The 16,741-nt window shown below is 41.5% G+C and overlaps 1 protein-coding gene across 6 annotated transcripts in view; it reads right to left on the bottom strand.

Moving 5' to 3' along the window:
* Nucleotides 1–16,741, bottom strand: part of LOC139582879 (CD2-associated protein-like) — a 114,177-nt gene that overhangs the window by 13,474 nt on the left and 83,962 nt on the right. For all 6 annotated transcript variants that reach the window (XM_071413296.1, XM_071413295.1, XM_071413293.1 and 3 more), the window contains 2 exons: nt 2,441–2,585; nt 1,858–1,967 (listed from right to left, as the gene is read on the bottom strand). In XM_071413296.1, the coding sequence (XP_071269397.1) occupies nt 1,858–1,967; nt 2,441–2,585 (255 nt within the window). The remainder of the gene's footprint in view (nt 1–1,857; nt 1,968–2,440; nt 2,586–16,741) is intronic.

Raw genomic sequence — 16,741 nt, 5'->3', positions numbered from 1 at the left:
AAGGGTTTTGAGCTCATTCCCCTCCCTTTAAGTCAGTGTTTCCTGCTCTTGGATCCATTACTCCAACATCCTGTTGCAGCAGGAGGAGCAATCCACAACTCAATTATGGATCTGGTGCACTAATCCTCCGTTCATCCCAAAACTCTGTTTAAACACAGGAGGGCTGCAGACCCCTGGGGAGGAAGGAGCTACTGCAGAGTGCTACAGACAACTGGTGCTGGTGGTACTCTACATGGATAGGCACAGACACTGTCAAAGTGACAAAGGGGCATAAACCACTAGGCAGGGTCACAACTGTTTAGGGTAAGTACTAGTAGCTACTAGTATTCAACTTTAAAATGAATTAAGCACTTTGAACTATTTTGAGTAAAAAAAAAAAAGAAGACTTGTAATCTTTAAAACTGCCACGTCCATTTGCAATATTTCAACAAAGAATTTACTCCAGACAACCAATCCTGTTATTTTTTTAAACTTTTTTATTTTTTACCTTGGACATCATTGAACGTGCAATAGAACAGCATAGTATGTACTGCAATGTTTTTTCCCCCACCATGCTGGATGCTCCTCTCCTCAGTTTCATCAACAAAACAAAAACAATAACAAAAGTGCTGGGGCGAACAGTGGCGCTCTTTCACCTTATCCAGATTTCAGCTTTAAAAAGGAGCTATTTTCTACAACCAAATCTCTATTTTTTATGTAAATGGCATGTTATAGAAGGTTGCAGAGACCTTTTGTGATGTCACATGTTTTTAAGAAACTTACCCCATACAGCAAATCACATCGTCATCCTTATTGTGTAGTATTGGGGCCTTGAAAATACATCCTTTTAGAAACAGCCAAGCTCTCAGTATAGTGATGCAGGTCTTTAGATGTTGTACAGTACACACGAAATTGTGTAATTCCGAATTTTAAACGCAATGTTATATTCTCTTTTGGGTGACTCGAGCGGTTCCATTTTCTGTGTAGCCTGCTGCTACAGGTAACTGCCAATTAAAAGGAAATGCAAACATAGTGTCTTAATAGGGTATTGGGCCACCAAGAGCAACCAGAACTGCATCAATGCACCGTGGCATAGATTCTACAAGTGTCTGTAACTTCCTGTGTGGAAACACCCCATGCTTTCAATTGCGGTTGTCACGATACCAGCATCGTGATCCTACAATACCTGATTTTCCTTGGCAAAAAGGCAAAGCAGACTAAACTCTTCGGTCCTTTAAAAAAACGTACTGTTTGTAATATATTGTGTGCTATAGCTCGGAAAAGAAACGTGTGATTCTGGGTGACAACATAAGGCTGTTTGTTTCCAACAATAGGACTGTTTTCCTCAGGAAATTTAGTCCAATTCATGTTTTGTTTTGTTTTCCACAATACTGGTATCGTGGCAACAACGTGTAACCACGCCAGCCCAGGAACTCCACATCCGGCTTCTTCACCTGCGGGATCGTCTGAGACCAGCCACCCGGACAGCTGATTAAACCAAGGAGTATTTCTGTATGTAATAAAGCCCTTTTGTGGGGAAACACTCCTTCTGATTGGCTGGGCCTGGCTCCCCAGTGGGTGGGCCTATGCCCTCCAAGGCCCAGTCATGTGAAATCCATAGATTAGGGCCTACTTTATTTATTTAAATTTACTGATTTCCTTATGTGAAATGCAACTCAGTAAAATTGTTGAAATGGTTGCATGTTGCATTTATATTTTTGTTCAGTATAATAATGATGTCATGGAGCTTTATAATTGTGGAAGTGAAGTGTATATGTTCAAGACCACAAATGAACATTTCACTGCATGTCTTGTTCAAGGTCTTAATGCTCAGAATGTCCTCAAAATAAAAGTTCACTTCAGCAGAGCCATACATACCCATGTCAAGGGCTTTGTCCCCCCAGTCACCGGACAGCGTTTTTGATTTGCTGGGTAATGTTGTCTCAATGTCAGACTTTGGTCGCGTGGAAGGCACCTCTCCATTGTGCCTGTAGAGGGGGAAAACAACATCAGTAACAGTAGTACCATTAGTAACGGTTGTTATCAGTGAGACCATTTGATTTGCATATGTGCCTGATATTTTGCTATGTGACCTGGAATTTTTATTTAGGAGCACTAGTGCGCCTAGAAAGATTAAGGATTCTGGCTTTATTACCTGTAGACTTAGAAAATAGCATATTTTCAGAGTGAATGCAATCATTCAGAAGGCATAAAATGTCTAAAGGCACGACAAACAAAAAAACGAAATACATTAGTGTTTACATTAGTTTATTAACATTATTATACAAACATCATTATGCAACATAGAGGCATGAGTCAGAACTAGGCAATGTTGTCCTTCCTCAATGTGCAGTGTATATACCCAATATGTGACCCTAGACGGCTCAGACATTGGCCGAATGGATGTTTGAACAGAGGGAGGGATGGAAGAAAAGAAAGATGGGCAGAAGGGGAAACTTACTTGGACCCTGGGGAGGGTGCGAGAGGCTTGTCTGGTCGTTTTGGAGGGAGGCTGCCTGGTCTTCCCTTGCTTGGCGGGGGTATGGGCTTCTTGGGGGGGACCAGAGGGGCAGTAGGCTTTGACACTTTGTGATCTGTCTTGTCACCTTGAGAGAGAGAGAGAAATTCTGAATCAGCATGATCATTGTGATCAAATATTTCTTATAGTTTTATGGGACGAAGCCAGAAAGGTTGATGGTTGTTTTAGGTGCCTTCATTTTTCATTCTCAGCAGCCAGGACATGTTAGCATCTGTCCCAAGGCATACTCCACAATAACAATAAAGTAGCCAACCCTTAATCTCATTAGGGAAATTCTTCATTCTTCAAAGAGAAAGAGAAATAAACAAACAATCCTGTGAAAAATGTGTCCTATGCATTGAGGCCGATTAGATACGCCAACCAAGAATAGGGGTACATCTTTGATCTTTGATTAAATTGGGTCAAACATTTCAGAGAGCCTTCCACAAGCTTCCCACAATAAGTTGGGTGAATTTTGAGCCCATTCCTCCTGACAGAGCTGGTGTAACTGAGTCAGGTTTGTAGGCCTCCTTGCTTGCACACGCTTTTTCAGTTCTGACCACAAATCTTTCTGGGATTGAGGTCAGGGCTTTGTGATGGCCACTCCAATACCTTGACTTTGTTGTCCTTAAGCCATTTTGTCACAACTTTGAAAGTATGCTTGGGGTCATTGTCCATTTGGAAGACCCATTTGCGACCAAGCTTTAACTTCCTGACTGATGTCTTGAGATGTTGCTTCAATATATCCACATAATTTTACTCCCTTATGATGCCATCTATTTTGTGAAGTGCACCAGTCCCTCCTGCAGCAAAGCACCCCCACAACATGATGCTGCCACCCCCGTGCGTCACGGTTGGGATGGTGTTTTTCGACTTGCAAGCCTCCCCCTTTTTCCTCCAAACATAACGATGGGCATTATGGCCAAACAGTTCTATTTTTGTTTCATCAGACCAGAGGACATTTCTCCAAAAAGTACGATCTTTGTCCCCATGTGCAGTTGGCTTTTTTATGGCGGGTTTGGAGCAGTGGCTTCTTCCTTGCTGAGCGGCCTTTCAGGTTCTATCGATATAGGACTCTTTTTACTTTGGACATAGATACTTTTGTACCTGTTTCCTCCAGCATCTTCACAAGGGCCTTTGCTGTTGTTCTGGGGTTGATTCGCACCTTTCACACCAAAGTACGTTCATCTCTAGGAGACAGAACGCGTCTGCTTCATGAGCGGTAGGACGGCTGCGTGGTCCCATTGTGTTTATACTTGCGCACTATTGTTTGTACAGATGAACGTGGTACCTTCAGGTGTTTGGAAATTGCTCCCAAGGATGAACCAGACTGTCTACAATCTTTTTTCTGTCATATATTTAGATTTGTTTAACACTTTTTGGTTACTACATGATTCCATATGTAGTATTTCATAGTTTTGATGTCTTCACTATTATTGTACAATGTAGAAAGAGTAAAAATAAAGAAAAATCCAAGAATGAGTAAGTGTGTCCAAAATTTTGCCTGGTACAGTATATATATTTACAAAAAATATATATGGGGGATTGGAAATGAAGCAGACAATTACAATGAAGCAGACAACTACAATCTGCACTATTAAAGATAAACAATTTGAAAAATAACTAAAATCAGACAAAAATGCTGGAGCTAGGGCTGTGGCGGTCATTACATTTTGTCAGCCGGTGATTGTCAAGCAAATAACTTCCGGTCTCACGGTTATTGACAATTAATTAACAAACACATTTAGTATCTCTTGGTTTCCACGCATAGCATACAAGCCACTGATTCAGACCTTCGGAACATCTACATTTTGAAAAGTCTAAAATACATTTCATATAACGTACACCATCACAATAAATCCATGATTTATTTTAGACAGGTCTAAAGAAACATGATATGAAGAAAATGTAGTGTATTTCAGAAGAACAGAATAGCATACTCGGAGTTGTCCTTATGTTAGGTCCTGATCTAACTATGCCATATGGCTGTGGGCTACACTAGTTCATTTAGCAGACAAGATTTGCTTAAAATTCAGTGGCATTATTTTATAGTATGAAGAATACAATTGAACATAGATTAATAAAATATAAATATTTTCTCCAATCGGTGTTGAGCTGTTACCTAAGAAACAAGTCCTCCTATATGCTTAATTTAGAGTTATTTCTGCAACTTTAGTTGTAGGCTGCATGATACGACTAATGATGATTTGAAAAAAGTTGCATGAAAGGCATGAGCTGTGCTTTGTTTTTTTGCACAGGCTGTACAGACTTCAGTCTCTCATTCACAATGTAACAAGCACTTAATAAATGACTTGAATTTCCCGGCGCATCCCTTTTGTGTGGTCTCCCCGGCTGCGTGCTCCGTAGCACCTCTCACTCACACGGCTCTCGCAGATCTCAAGTCTTATTAGCCAATGCACGTCACGTGATCAGGTCCTTCTCAACGGCTACAAATGAAGACAGACACATCAGGGACACAACTGCGCGCGTCGTTATCCAATTCCGAGGTTGGAAGAACTGTCCACATTTACTTTTCGTCAGCCAACAAGATGAGTAGGCCTAACAAACAGCAAAAGTACTGTCCTATGTCAATCTACTATCCCGCATAGAACTAAAATGTACCTATTCTATTCGAGAACAAAATATTCCAAACATTGTCTGGGACAGTTGCAATAGATCCCAAATTAATACAACCACTTGCATCAAAAGAAAAAATGTAAAAAGCAAATGAGGCTGACGCAACAGATCAGAACATTTAGCTTAAACGGTTGATAAACTATTAGCCTATTTCTTAACATTGTAAGCGCAGCAATGCGCACGCGGCCGTAGTATATAAATGTGAATGTTCCAAAATGCAATCAATTAGTGGGAAAACACCATTCTCAAAAATGCGCATGTAAAGCTTTTATTATAAAGGTACATTTTTATGGTGAAAATGATCTTCCCCGAACTTGAAACTCACGCGCCGCGCATGTATGCTAGTTAGGCTCTATACCCGTTGTAAAGCAGATTAATGTGCTTCATTGTAAGAAGTTATTTGGCCACTTTAGTTGTGAAACAATTCTTATAAAAAAATATAGGCATATGGGCTAGGCTAAATGAGGTGTGCGACTATGATTTGAAAAAGTTGCCAAAAAAAAGGCATGTGCTGTTTCTTGCCTTACTGCACACAAGCTGGACATCATTCACAAGTGATACGCTAATTGTCACCCATCAGACTATTCTTGATGTAATCTCGTCTTTACAAATACCAAATAATGTGTGAAAATTTGTTTTGATTTAGAAAGGACCATTGTCATGCACCTGTCTCGAAACATGGGCAGGGGGGAAAAATACAGGCATTTAAATACCTAATGGAGGACACTTTTCACATAGTTCATTATCATGCCAGCCAGGTAAGCTGTTGTAAAGAGAACCAATGTGTTTAATATGAGGAAAGTTGAGAAATAAATATATAGTCAGCCTATAGAAGCTGATGGGATCCTCTTGTTAATAGAGAGCATCAAAACTCTATTCTCTCATGCAACTGCATAGCCTATAGAAATGTTGTGCAACATGAGCTTATGGGCTCTCAATAAGTGTTTGATTAGACTTTCAAAAACATTTGCATTGACGTAAGAGTGATTAGAGGGACAATAGAGTGCTGAGTACCAGGCAGTTAGCAAGTTTGGTTGGCTACTAAAGACCATCAGCAGCATCAGAGCTTGGAGAAGCTAGTTACCGAGACTAAACGGTCACGTGGAATTTGACTGTGGTCATGACTCGTGACTGCCAGTGTGGCGGTAATACAGTCACCGTAACAGCCCTACCTGGAGCTACAATATATATAAAAACTAAGGGTGCTTTGAGGATAAAACAAAAAGTAAACTGACATACATGAAATAAACGTATTAATTAAAATATTTAGGCTACATTTAGGTTTTAGTCAATTACCAGACACTCTTAAATCTAAATACATATGTCAAAACTGAAAATGATATCTAAAACATAGCCCAGTACAGGACATTTACATTAAGAGTTAGTTGTATATTACGGTGCATTCAGAAAGTATTCAAACCTCTTAACTGTTCCACATTTAATTATGTTACAGCCTTATTCTAAAATGGATTAAATAAAACATTTTCCTCATCAATCTACACACAATACCCCATAATGACAAAGCGAAAACAAGTTTTTAGAAATGTAGACAAATAGAAATAAGTTACTTACATAAATATTCAGATACTTTGCTATGAGACTCGAAATTGAGCTGAATCCTGTTTCAATTGATCATCCTTGAGATGTTTCTACAACTTGATTGGAGTCCACCTGTGGTAAATTCAATTGATTGAATGTCTATATAAAGGTCCCACAGTTGACAGTGAATGTCAGAGGAAAAACCAAGCCATGAGGTCGAAGGAAATGTCCATAGTGCTCCGAGAAAAGGATTGTGTAGAGGCACAGATCTGGGGAAGGGTACATAAACATTTCTGCAGCATTGAAGGTCGCCAAGAACACAGTGGCCTCCATTTTTAAATGAAAGAGGTTTGGAACCACCAAGACTCTTCCTAGAGCTGGCCGCCTGGCCAAACTGAGCAATCGGGAGAATAGGGACTTGGTCAGGGAGGTGACCAAGAACCTGATTGGCACTCTGACAGAGCTCTAGAGTTCCTCTGTGGAGATGGGAGAACTTTCCAGAAGGGTAACCATCTCTACAGCACTCCACCAATCAGGTCTTTATGGTAGGAAGTGGCCAGGAAGACACTCCTCAGTAAAAGACACGACAGCCAGCTTGGAGTTCGCCAAAAGGACTCTCAGACCACGAGAAACAAGATCAAACCCTTTGGCCTGAATGACAAGCGTCACGTCTGGAGGAACCCTGGCACCATCCCTACAGTGAAGCATGGTGGTGCCAGCATCATGATGTGGGGATTTTTTTCAGCGGCAGGGCCTGGGAGACTAGTCAGGATCGAGGGAAAGAAGAACAAAGCAAAGTAGAGAGATCCTTGATGAAAACCTGATCCAGAGCGCTCATGATTCCCCTTCCAACAGGACAACGACCCTAAGCATACAGCCAAGACAACGCAGTAGTGGCTTCGGGACGAGTCTCTGAATGTTCTTGAGAGACCTGAAAATAGCTGTGCAGCGATGCTCCCCATCCGACCTGACAGAGCTTGAAAGGATGTGCATAGAATGGGAGAAACTTCCCAATACAGGTGAGCCAAGCTTGTAGCGTCATACCCAAGAAGACTCTATGCTGTAATCGCTGCCAAAGGTTCTTCAACAAAGTACTGAGTAAAGGGTCTGAATACTTACATAAATGTGATATTTCAGTTGTTTTTTGGGGGGTAAAAAAACAAACAATTGAATCCATGTTAGAATAAGGCTGTAACGTAACAAAATGTGGAAAAAGTCAAGGGGTCTAAATACTTTCCGAATGCACTGTATATATTAGGTCATGGTCTTCTAGGCTCACAAAAGCCGTCAGAAGAGAGGCCTTTGAGATGTCTTCACCAGATAGATCCACCTCCCTGGCTGTTCCCCCTCAACCAGTGACTCATTAGTGTCAACTAAATCACCGTATTAACAGCACACTCACAACACACAAACGCTTTGTCCTACATTCAGTCTGACAACTGATAGTTAACAGCACCGTCAGCCATTTTACACAATTGAGTGTTCCACTCTGCATTCTCTCTCTCAATCATAGATTAGGCCACATGGAGTTAACTTATTTGATGAATACCCTGGAAGAAGTATTAATTGTAAACGTGAACATCCCAGAGAAGGTTAATTGAGGTCAGGAAGCTGATTACCTACCGAGCTGTTTCCTGTTTGGACCCCAGGAAGAGTAGCCGCTGGGAATCCTTATGAATATAAAAAGAAAATGCACGAGCACCTTTTCCACTCTCATCGATATTTGTTTTTAATTGCTAGGGACATTTGTTTTTAAATGCCAGGTAAATGTTAACGAGCGCATGCAAACATGTACTACTAAGACAGACAACACAGCTAATAAAGTTATGGAAGTATCTCAAAACGCAGTTTGCAGCACGCAAAAAACGAAACATTTGACAGCAGGTATCTTAATACAGGAGGGGATTGTCTCTGCTGCTGTTACCAACAAGTTTGATCTTGCAAGCTAACGTTAGGCACTAAGTTAATGTTAGCAAAACCCAGCTGGAGAGAATTCTTTTGGCACATCTTAGATACGCTACATATATGTGGACACCTGCTCATCGAACATCCCATTCCAAAAACATGGGCATTAATATAAAGTTGGTGCCCATCTTGCTGCCATAACAGCCTCCATTCTTCTGGGAAGGCTTTCCACTAGATGTTGGAACATTGCTGCGGGGACTTCCATTCAGCCACAAGACCATTATTGAGGTCAGGTACTGATGTTAGGCAATAAGGCCAGGCTCGCAGTCAGCGTTCCAATTTATCCCAAATGTGGTAGATGGGGTTGAGGTCAGGGCTCTGTGGAGACCAGTCAAGTTCTTCCACACTGAACGACAAACCATTGGACCTCGCTTTGTGCACGGGGGCATTGTCATGTTAAAACAGGAAAGGTCCTTCCCCAAACTGTTGCCACAAAGTTGGAAGGACAGAATGGTCTAGAATGTCATTGTATGCTGCGGCGTCAAGATGTCCCGTCCTTGGAACTAAGGGACCTAGCCCACACCATTAAGAAACAGCCCCAAACCATTATTCCTCCTCCACCAAACTTTACAGTTGGCACTATGCATTCGGGCAGGTAGCGTTCCCCTGATATTTCATCAAGTTCCCGACAAACAGTTCTTGTGCTGACGTTGCGTCCAGAGGCAGTTTGGAACTCGGTAGTGAGCGTTTTAACCGAGGACATTAGATTTGTACGCGCTACAGCACTTGGCGGTCCCGTTCTGTGAGATTGTGTGGACTACCACTTGTTGCTCCAAGACGTTTCCACTTCACAATAACAGCACTTACAGTTGACCGGGGCAGCTCTAGCAGGGCAGAAGTTAGACGACCTGACTTGTTGGAAAGGTGGCATCCTATGATGGTTCGATGTTGAAAGTCACTAAGCTCTCCCAGTAAGGCCATTCTACTGCCGATGTTTGTCAATGGAGATTGCATGGCGGTGTGCTCGATTTAATACAGCTGTCAGCAATGGGTGTGGCTGAAATAGCCAATTCCACTAATTTGAAGGGGAGACCACATTCTTTTGTATACAGTGCCTTCGGAAAGTATTCAAATCTCTTGACTTGTTCCACATTTGGTTACGTTACAGCCCGATTCAAAAATGTATTAAATTGCCCCCCCCCTCATCAATTTACACACAATACCCCATAATGACAAAGCAAAAACAGGTTTAGAATTTTTGCAAAAAAAAATGAAATATCACATATACATAAATATTCTGACCCAAAATTTAATTTAGTAATTCTTTGGAATTACAATGCATTCGGAAAGTATTCAGACCCCTTGACTTTTTCCACATTTTGTTACGTTACAGCCGTATTCTAAAAGGGATTAAATCGTTCCCCCCTCAAGCTACACACAATACCCTGTAATGATAAAGCAAAAGCAGTTTCTTTTTTAATATTTGCAAATGTATTAAAAATACAAAACTAAAATATCACATTTGCACAAGTATTCAGACCCTTTACTCAGTACTTTGTTGAAACACCTTTGGCAGCGACTACAGCACCGAGTCTTCTTGGATATGATGCAACAAGCTTGGCACACCTGTATTTGGGGAGTTTCTCCCAATCTTCTTTGCAGATCCTCTTAAGCTCTGTCAGGTTGGATGGGGAGCGTTGCTGCACAGCAATTTTCAGGTCTCCAGCGATGACAGATCGAGTTGAAGTACAGACTCTGGCTTGGCCACTCAAGGACATTCAGAGACTTGTCCCGAAGCCACTCCTGCGTTGTCTTGGCTGTTTGCTTAAGGGTTGTTTTCCTGTTGGAAGGTGAACCTTCGCCCCAGTCTGAGGTCTTGAGTACTCTGGAGCAGGTTTTGATCTAGGATCTCTGTACTTTGCTCCGTTCATCTTTGTCTCAATCCTGACTAGTCTCCTGCCCCTGCTGCTGAAAAACATCCCACAGAATGATGCTGCCACCACCATGCTTCACCGTTGGGATGGTGCCAGGTTTCCTCCAGACGTGACGTTTGGCATTCAGGCCAAATAGTTCAATATTTGTTTCATCAGACCAGAGAATCTTTTTTCTCATGGTCTGAGAGTCTTTAAGGTGCCTTTTGCCAAACTCCAAGCTGGCTATTATGTGCATTTTACTGAGGAGTGGCTTCTGTCTGGCCACTCTACCATAAAGGCCTGATTGGTGGAGTGCTGCAGAAATGGTTGTCCTTCTGGAAGGTTCTCTCATCTCCACAGAGGAACACTGGAGCTCTGTCTGAGTGACTATTGGGTTTTTGGTCATCTCCCTGACCAAGGCCCTTCTCTCCCGATTGCTCAGTGGTTCCAAACTTCTTCCATTTAAAAATGGAGGCCACTGTGTTCTTGGGGACCTTCAATGCAGCAGACATTTTTGGTACCCTTCCCCAGATCTGTGCCTCGACACAATCCTGTCTCGGAGCTCTACGGACAATACCTTCGACCTCATGGCTTGGTTTTTGCTCTGACATGCACTGTCAACTGTGTGACCTTATATAGACAGGTGTGTGCCTTTCCAAATCATGTCCAATCAATTGAATTTACCACAGGTGGACTCCAATCACGTTGTAAAAACATCTCAAGGATGATCAATTGAAACAGGATGCACCTGAGCTCAATTTCGAGTCTCATAGCAAAGGGTCTGAATACTCATGTAAATAAGGTATTTGTCTAGTTTTTTTTATATACATTGGTAAAATTGTATAAAATCCGGTTTTCGCTTTGCCATTATGGGGTAGTGTGTGTAGATTGAGATTTTTTTTGTTGAAATCAATTTCATAAGGCTGTAACGTAACAAAATGTGGAAACAGTAAAGAGGTCTGAATACTTTCCGAAGGCATTGTATATAGTGTAGTTAACGTAATAGATAGTTATAAGATGTATAGCTGGCAAACATTAGAAGAGAATTTCATACAAGTGTAACATGATCATCTCACTTAAGTTGCGCTGCAGGAAACTCAACCCAAGAAGCGCTTGTTTCGCTCGTTGTGCTACTTGGTAAAGAAACACGACTGGCTCAAAACAGCTGTTTTGGGAAACTATTATTGGTAAGATTAATAATTAAAACTAATTTACCAGACGAAATTATGAAGGCCATCCGTTTTACCTAATACCTAGTGGACAAGTTGACTGCAGGTATTCATTTAAAATGTACAAATATTCAAATGTATTAAAAACACTATTGACTGTAATGGAAAATCATACAGAGGGTATTTCAAAATACCCCACGATTCAGTATATCGCCCAACCTTAGTCCGGACCACTACTGTTTTTCACCTCATAATTAATTGCACAAACCTGGTGTCCCAGGTCTGAAGCAGCCCCTGATTAGAGGGGGAAGACATTTAATTAAAAAGCTGTGGAACTGGCTTTGAGGTCCAGATGTCAATTTGAGGGTTGTAGATTAACAGGTCTCAGTGCACTACGCACATATAAATAGGCCTATGGTCTTCTGGGCTTACATAATCAGCAAGTAGCACGGCAGTGCAACATATTGGGGCAGCAGGTAGCCTAGTGGTTAGAGCGTTGGGCCAGGTTGCTAGATCGAATCCCCGAGCTGACAAGGTAAAAATCTGTTGTTCTGTCCCTGAACAGGGCATTTAACCCACTGTTCCTAGGCCGTCATTGTAAATAAGAATGTGTTCTTACCTGACTTGCCTAGTTAAATAAAGGTCAAATAAAAATATTATTAAGCCTGACTGGAGGCTGAGAGACAACAGCAAACAAAAGCAGCACAAATTAATTGATAGCGCCTCAATCCCCATGACCTATGAAATGTCCCTATTAACATCAAGTACTCAAAAACAAATTACATATGTAATTTGATGTGGTTCCTGCCACTTGGGAGATAGAGGGGGAGTTTACTTGTCCACTAAAAGGATGGTAATATTAAATCACAATTGATTGACAATAGAATTACATAAGTGTTGCAGATTATACAAAAGGACCTGAAACATATGTGTACACAAGTTTTCACCAGATAGACTTGGGTGTCAATTAGTGACTCATTAGTGTCAACTTCGTCACCGTGTTAACAGCACACTCACAACACTTTGTCCTACATTCAGTCTGACAACTGATAGTAAACAGTAAATATGCAAATGTATCTCTCTCTCTCTCATTAGGCCGCGTGGAGGTGACTTATCTGATTAGTACCCTGGAAGAAGAGTGTTAATTGTAAACATGAACATCCCAGAAAAAGTATGTTGAGGTCAGGAAGCTGACTGCCTGTTTAGAAAACAGGATGCTGAGAAGCAGCACAGCTTTCAAGTAAAATAACATTGTTGTAGAGCAGGGTATTCAAATCTTGCTGGTATTCTGTTCTACCTGATAATTCATTGCACACACCTGGTATCCCAGGTCTGAATCAGTCCCTGATTAGAGGGGAAGAAAAAAAGCAGTGGAACTGACTTTGGAGCTCCACGTTTTAATTTGAGGGCTGTCGAGCAACAGTGTCTCAAAGGACAGACTGCAGCTGACGTTGCTTTGAAACCACCAGGGATGCTCACATACAAAGAAACTTCCAGAGAGATACAGTGCCTCCAGAAAGTGTTCATACCCCTTGACTTATTCCACATTTTGTTGCGTTACAGCCTGAATTCTAAATGGATAAAAAATAAAAATAAAAATCCTCACACCCATCTACACACAATATCCCATAATGACAAAGTGAAAACATATCTATAAATTGTAGCAAATGTATTGATAATGAAATACAGAAATCTCATTTACATAAGAATTCACACCACTGAGTCAATACATGTTAGAATTACATTAGGCAGCGATTACAGCTGTGAGTCTTTCTGGGTAAGTCTCTAAGAGCTTTGCATACCTGGATTGTACAATATTACTAAACATTTTTCAAGCTCTGTCAAGTTGGTTGATTATCATTGCTAGACAGCCATTTTAAAGTCTTACCTTAGATTTGAGCCAACTTAAGTCAAAACGTAACTAAGCCACTCAGGAACATTCAATGCATCTTGGAAAGCAACTCCAGTGTAATTATTTTTAATTTTTTTAATTATTATTATTTTTTTTAAATTTTATCCCCTTTTCTCCCCAATTTTCGTGGTATCCAATCGCTAGTAATTACTATCTTGTCTCATCGCTACAACTCCCGTACGGGCTCGGGAGAGACGAAGGTCGAAAGTCATGCGTCCTCCGAAGCACAACCCAACCAAGCCGCACTGCTTCTTAACACAGCGCGCCTCCAACCCGGAAGCCAGCCGCACCAATGTGTCGGAGGAAACACCGTGCACCCGCCCCCCTCGGTTAGCGCGCACTGCGCCCGGCCCGCCACAGGAGTCGCTGGAGCGCGATGAGACAAGGATATCCCTACCGGCCAAACCCTCCCTAACCCGGACGACGCTAAGCCAATTGTGCGTCGCCCCACGGACCTCCCGGTCGCGGCCGGCTGCGACAGAGCCTGGGCGCGAACCCAGACTCTGGTGGCGCAGCATAGCACTGCGATGCAGTGCTTTAGACCACTGCGCCACCCGGGAGGCCCGTTCCAGTGTAAATTTAACGTTGTGTTTTAGGTTATTGTCCTGCTGAAAGCTGAATTTGTCTCCCAGTGTCTGTTGGAAAGCAGACAACCAGGTTTTGCTCTTGGAGTTTGTCTGTGCTTAGTTAGCTCTATTCCGTTTCTTTTTATCATAAAAACGACCCAGTTCTTGCCGATGACAAGGATACACATAACATGATGCAGCCACCACCATGCTAGAAAATATGAAGATTGGTACTGACTGATGTGTTGGATTTGCCCCAAACATAATGTATTCAGCACTTAAAGTAAATTTCTTTGCCACATTTTTTGCAGTTTTACTTTAGTGCCATATGCATGTTTTAGAATATTTTATTCTGTACAGTCTTCCTTCTTTTCACTTAGGTTAGTATTGTGGAGTAACGACAATGTTCTTGATCCATCCTCAGTTTTCTCCTATCACAGCCATTTGTAACAGTTTTAAAGTCACCATTGGCCTCATGGTGAAATCCCTGAGCGGTTTCCTTCCTCTACGGCAGGTATTCCCAAACTGGGATACGCGCAATGCTGTTGGGGGTACGCCAAATAAAAATGTGATTCACATTTTTTAAAACATTTATTTTAAATCTTTGCATTTTCAAACAGTCTATTTAGATTTTCCAACAGGTGATGTTTTTCTCTCGCCTGAGTAGCCTCATATCTCTCCCAAAAATAAAGTTAAACCGAAATAAGCGAAATAACGCGAAATAACGTCAATACAGGTAGCCTAGTCAAATAATTAACATCCAATGACATTAACGTTACTCTCCAGTGGGAATTCTACTAACGGTCTGTATGTAGCCAAACGTAGCTGCTGCTCATTCCGTTTGCTCGAAAATTGATTAATGGTTTAAAAAAAAAAGTAAGGCACGCCCGTGTTCATAGAGACACATATCAGATCTATTGGTAGTACTGCTACTACCAGCAGTACTACACCTGCACCTGTCAATGACACAAGTTGTTCTGCTTCCACAAGCACATCCAATGCTAGCATCAGTAATTCTACATTTCTTGTTAGCCCCGCTAGCATGGACACTGACAGTTGTGCAGCCGAAGAGCTACTGCCCTCTTAACCGGGAAAGCACTATGGACCATCGAAGAGGCGCAAATGTGGAAGCTAGAAACCAGGACAACAGCAGAGGATATTTTTTAAGTACTGGACAGCTTTGTGACATCAAATGGACTTTGGTGGTCAAGATGGGTTGGTATCTGTACTTATGGCGCAAAAGCCATGACAGGGTGACATAGTGGAGTGGTAACACGCATGCAAGCAGTTGCTCCCGACGCTACTTGGGTACACTGCAGCATCCACGAGAGGCTGTTGCTGCCAAGGGAATGCCTGACAGCTTGAAATACATTTTGAACACTACAGTGAAAATGGTTAACTTTGTTAACTTATTTGATATAGGGGGCAGCATTTTCACTTTTGGATGAATTGCGTGCCCATAGTGAACTGCCTCCTACTCTGTCCCAGATGCTAATATATGCATATTATTATTACTATTGGATATAAAACACTCTGAAGTTTCTAAAACTGTTTGAATGATGTCTGTGAGTATAACAGAACTCATGTGGCAGGCAAAAACCTGAGAAAAAATCCAAACAGGAAGTGAGAATTCTGAGACTGGTCAACGTTCAACTCATCGCCTATTCAATTCCCTGTAAGATATGGATCTGTTTGCACTTCCTACGCCTTCCACTAGATGTCAACAGTCTGTAGAACGTGGAATGAAGCTTATGCTGTGTTGTGGGGCTGGATGAGAGGGGAATGAGTCAGTGTTCTGGCAGATTGCCAGTTCCTGGTCACGCGCTTTCCTCATGATATCACCTTGCGTTCCATAACTTCTACAGACACGAAAGAATGCTCTGGTTGGAACGTTATTGGATATATATGACAACAACATCCTGAAGATTGATTCTCTACTTAGTTTGACCAGTTTATTCGACCTGTTATATAACTTTTTGAAGTTTTCGTCCGAGTTCGCCTGCATCTGCGCGAGCGTTTGGACATGTGCACTAAACATGCTAGCAAAAGTAGCTACTTAGACATAAGTGATGGACATTACCGAACAAAACAACAATTTATTGTGGAACTAGGATTCCTGGGAGTGCATTCTGATGAAGATGATCAAAGGTAAGGGAATATTTATGATGTAATTTCGTATTTCTGTTGACTCCAAAATGGCGGAGAAATGTTATTTTTGAGTACCGTCTCAGATTGTTGCATGGTGTGCTTTTTACGTAAAGTTTTTTTGAAATCTGACACAGCGTTTGCATTAAGAACAAGTGTATCTTTAATTCTATGTAAAACATGTATCTTTCATCAAAGTTTATGATGAGTATTTCTGTTATTTGACGTGGCTCTCTGCAATTTCTCTGGATATTTGAGACATTTCTGAACATGGCGCCAATGTAAACCGAGATTTGTGGATATAAATATGCACATTATCGAACAAAACATAAATGTATTGTGTAACATGATGTCCTATGAGTGTCATCTGATGAAGTTCATCAAAGGTTAGTGATTCATTTTATCTCTTTCTGCTTTTTGTGACTACTATCTTTTGCTGGGAAAATGGCTGTGGTTTT

This window comes from Salvelinus alpinus, chromosome 8 (genome assembly GCF_045679555.1).
Source record: "Salvelinus alpinus chromosome 8, SLU_Salpinus.1, whole genome shotgun sequence".
In the NCBI taxonomy this organism is placed as follows: Eukaryota; Metazoa; Chordata; class Actinopteri; order Salmoniformes; family Salmonidae; genus Salvelinus; species Salvelinus alpinus.
Note: the sequence above shows the minus strand (reverse complement) of the source record. Positions and strands in the feature narration are given on the sequence as shown.